Raw genomic sequence first — 2,067 nt, 5'->3', positions numbered from 1 at the left:
CCCCCCCCCCCCCCCCCCCCCCCCTCCTCGGTTTCACCTGGTCCTCTGATAGAAGCAATGAATTACAGGTGGGCCATTTCACGTATATCCCTTTAAAACATTTTTTTTTAATAACAACGGCAAACAACTCCATCTTAATACAGTCCTTTTTGGAAATGTCCTTGTATAAATTATACAAACCATGTTAATACACACTTCTAGACAGCGTGTGTGTGTGTGTCTCTTTTTTTAGTGCTGACCAACATGATCTTGTGGTTTCTTGTCGACTTTTGAGGAAGATCCATCACATTCACATAGTTCACTGCCCTCCGTCTTCAAATCAAGAGGTACTTTAAAAAGGACTTAATGTTAAAAACCAACACTTTAAAAGTTAAATCTCCAACAAACAAACAGACAGTGGCTGTCCTGGCCATAACCACGGCGCTGCCAGCATCCGGACACTCTCTGCCCTGGGACTGGGGGGGCCTGGATCTGCTCCACACTGCGGCGGGGGGGCCCTCAGGCCTGGGCACTGAGGCTGAGGAGCTCCATGAAGGAGTTGAAGAGGCTCTCCAGCCAGCCCTGGTTGGCCATGCACTGCTGGACCACCTCCTCCTGACCGGGGTCCTCGGCCGCCTGCTCGATGCTGTCCGTCTGCTCAGGGACCAAGCAGGCACCGTTACACACACACACACACACACACACACACGCAGCAGGGCCAGCGGGAAACACACACACACACACACACGCAGCAGGACCTCCATGCAACACACACAGCAGGCCCACCAGGCAACACACACACACACACACAGCAGGGCCACCAGGCAACACACACACACACACACAGCAGGGCCACCAGGCAACACACTCAGCAGGGACACCATGCAACACACACTCAGCAGGGACACCAGGCAACACACACACACACACACACACACACACAGCAGGGCCACCAGGCAACTCCAAAGCTTGATTAAGGTTGTGCAGAGGCTCCCTGAAGGTTAGTTAGGACTTCAGTCACGACTCACGACTTGGTAGCGTTCCGGGCAAAGTCACGACAAACATTAGCATTAGCATTAGCTAGCGGCTACTACACACTGACGTTAGCTAGTACTAGCTGATACTAGGGATTTCTAGTCGGCGACATATTTTGGGCTTCATTTAATAAACATAACCTGTAGTAGTACACCATCATATGTGTACAGATTTTATTACAATGTGTGGAATTACTTTACATTGCCTATTTATGCATTTCTATTTCTATTTCTCACTGTTAAGCACCGGCGTCTGTACAGCATCAACAGGGGTCACTATTGTTGTGTATGTGTGTGTAACCGGGACAAAGATCTGGTACGAGTTCCCGGGTAGTAAGTTACGGGTTTGACCCTGCTGTTCCAGGGCTCTTTCGCGGGTAGAACGTTGTGAAAACACGAGTCACGGGTTGCCTGAACGCAGCAGAAGTCTAAGCATTCATAATACATAATACATCGGATATTGGGCAAAAATATGAAGTAAAACCTTAATGCATGTAGTATTTGTGCAGCCGTCCTTACCTCTTTCTTGCAGTGTAAGAAGGTGTGATACTTGTAGTGGTGGAGGGAATGATACAGACTGTAGAGCCGGCAAGTTTCTATCGAGAGCTTCAGATCCTGAAAAACACATTGAAGAACTTTTTCCAGTATTTTGTAGAAGGATTTTTTTCATCATCAATGATTCTGACAGCAGGCGGTGTGAAAAGAGAAGAAATGGACCCCCCACCTGGTCTCCCTGGGAGCTCCATGGACATTAACCGACCCCCCATGTCAGGTCATGGTGTTTCACTGGCTAACTTCCTGCCCCTCATCATGTAAAACCAGTCCTTACTCACCTGTTGCTTAGGAACACTCCTCTTGACCCGGTTGAGGGTTTTGCGGTTGTAACCCTCCCCCCCGAGGTGAACTTTGACCGCTCCAGAGTCCAGCGGGTCTGCCATCATTTTGGGGAAGATATGCAACGCCTCCTGGAGAGAGGAGAGCCGAGTAGATTCAGAGCATGCAAAGTACAACAATGTGTCTGCTTTCTCCCTCCGCTCCTCCCTTTCTCTCTTTC

The 2,067-nt window shown here is 49.3% G+C and overlaps 1 protein-coding gene across 1 annotated transcript in view; it reads right to left on the bottom strand.

Moving 5' to 3' along the window:
• Window positions 1-87: 87 nt before the first annotated feature.
• Window positions 88-2,067, bottom strand: part of prr12b (proline rich 12b) — an 18,306-nt gene continuing 16,326 nt past the window's right edge. The window contains exons 12-14 of the mRNA XM_034894497.1: window positions 1,847-2,062; window positions 1,533-1,628; window positions 88-633 (exon numbers count right to left, since the gene is read on the bottom strand). Coding sequence (XP_034750388.1) covers window positions 499-633; window positions 1,533-1,628; window positions 1,847-2,062 — 447 coding nt within the window. The 3' untranslated portion in view covers window positions 88-498. The remainder of the gene's footprint in view (window positions 634-1,532; window positions 1,629-1,846; window positions 2,063-2,067) is intronic.

Source organism: Etheostoma cragini, chromosome 15 (genome assembly GCF_013103735.1).
Source record: "Etheostoma cragini isolate CJK2018 chromosome 15, CSU_Ecrag_1.0, whole genome shotgun sequence".
Classification (NCBI taxonomy): Eukaryota; Metazoa; Chordata; class Actinopteri; order Perciformes; family Percidae; genus Etheostoma; species Etheostoma cragini.
This window is presented reverse-complemented; position numbering and strand designations above follow the sequence as displayed.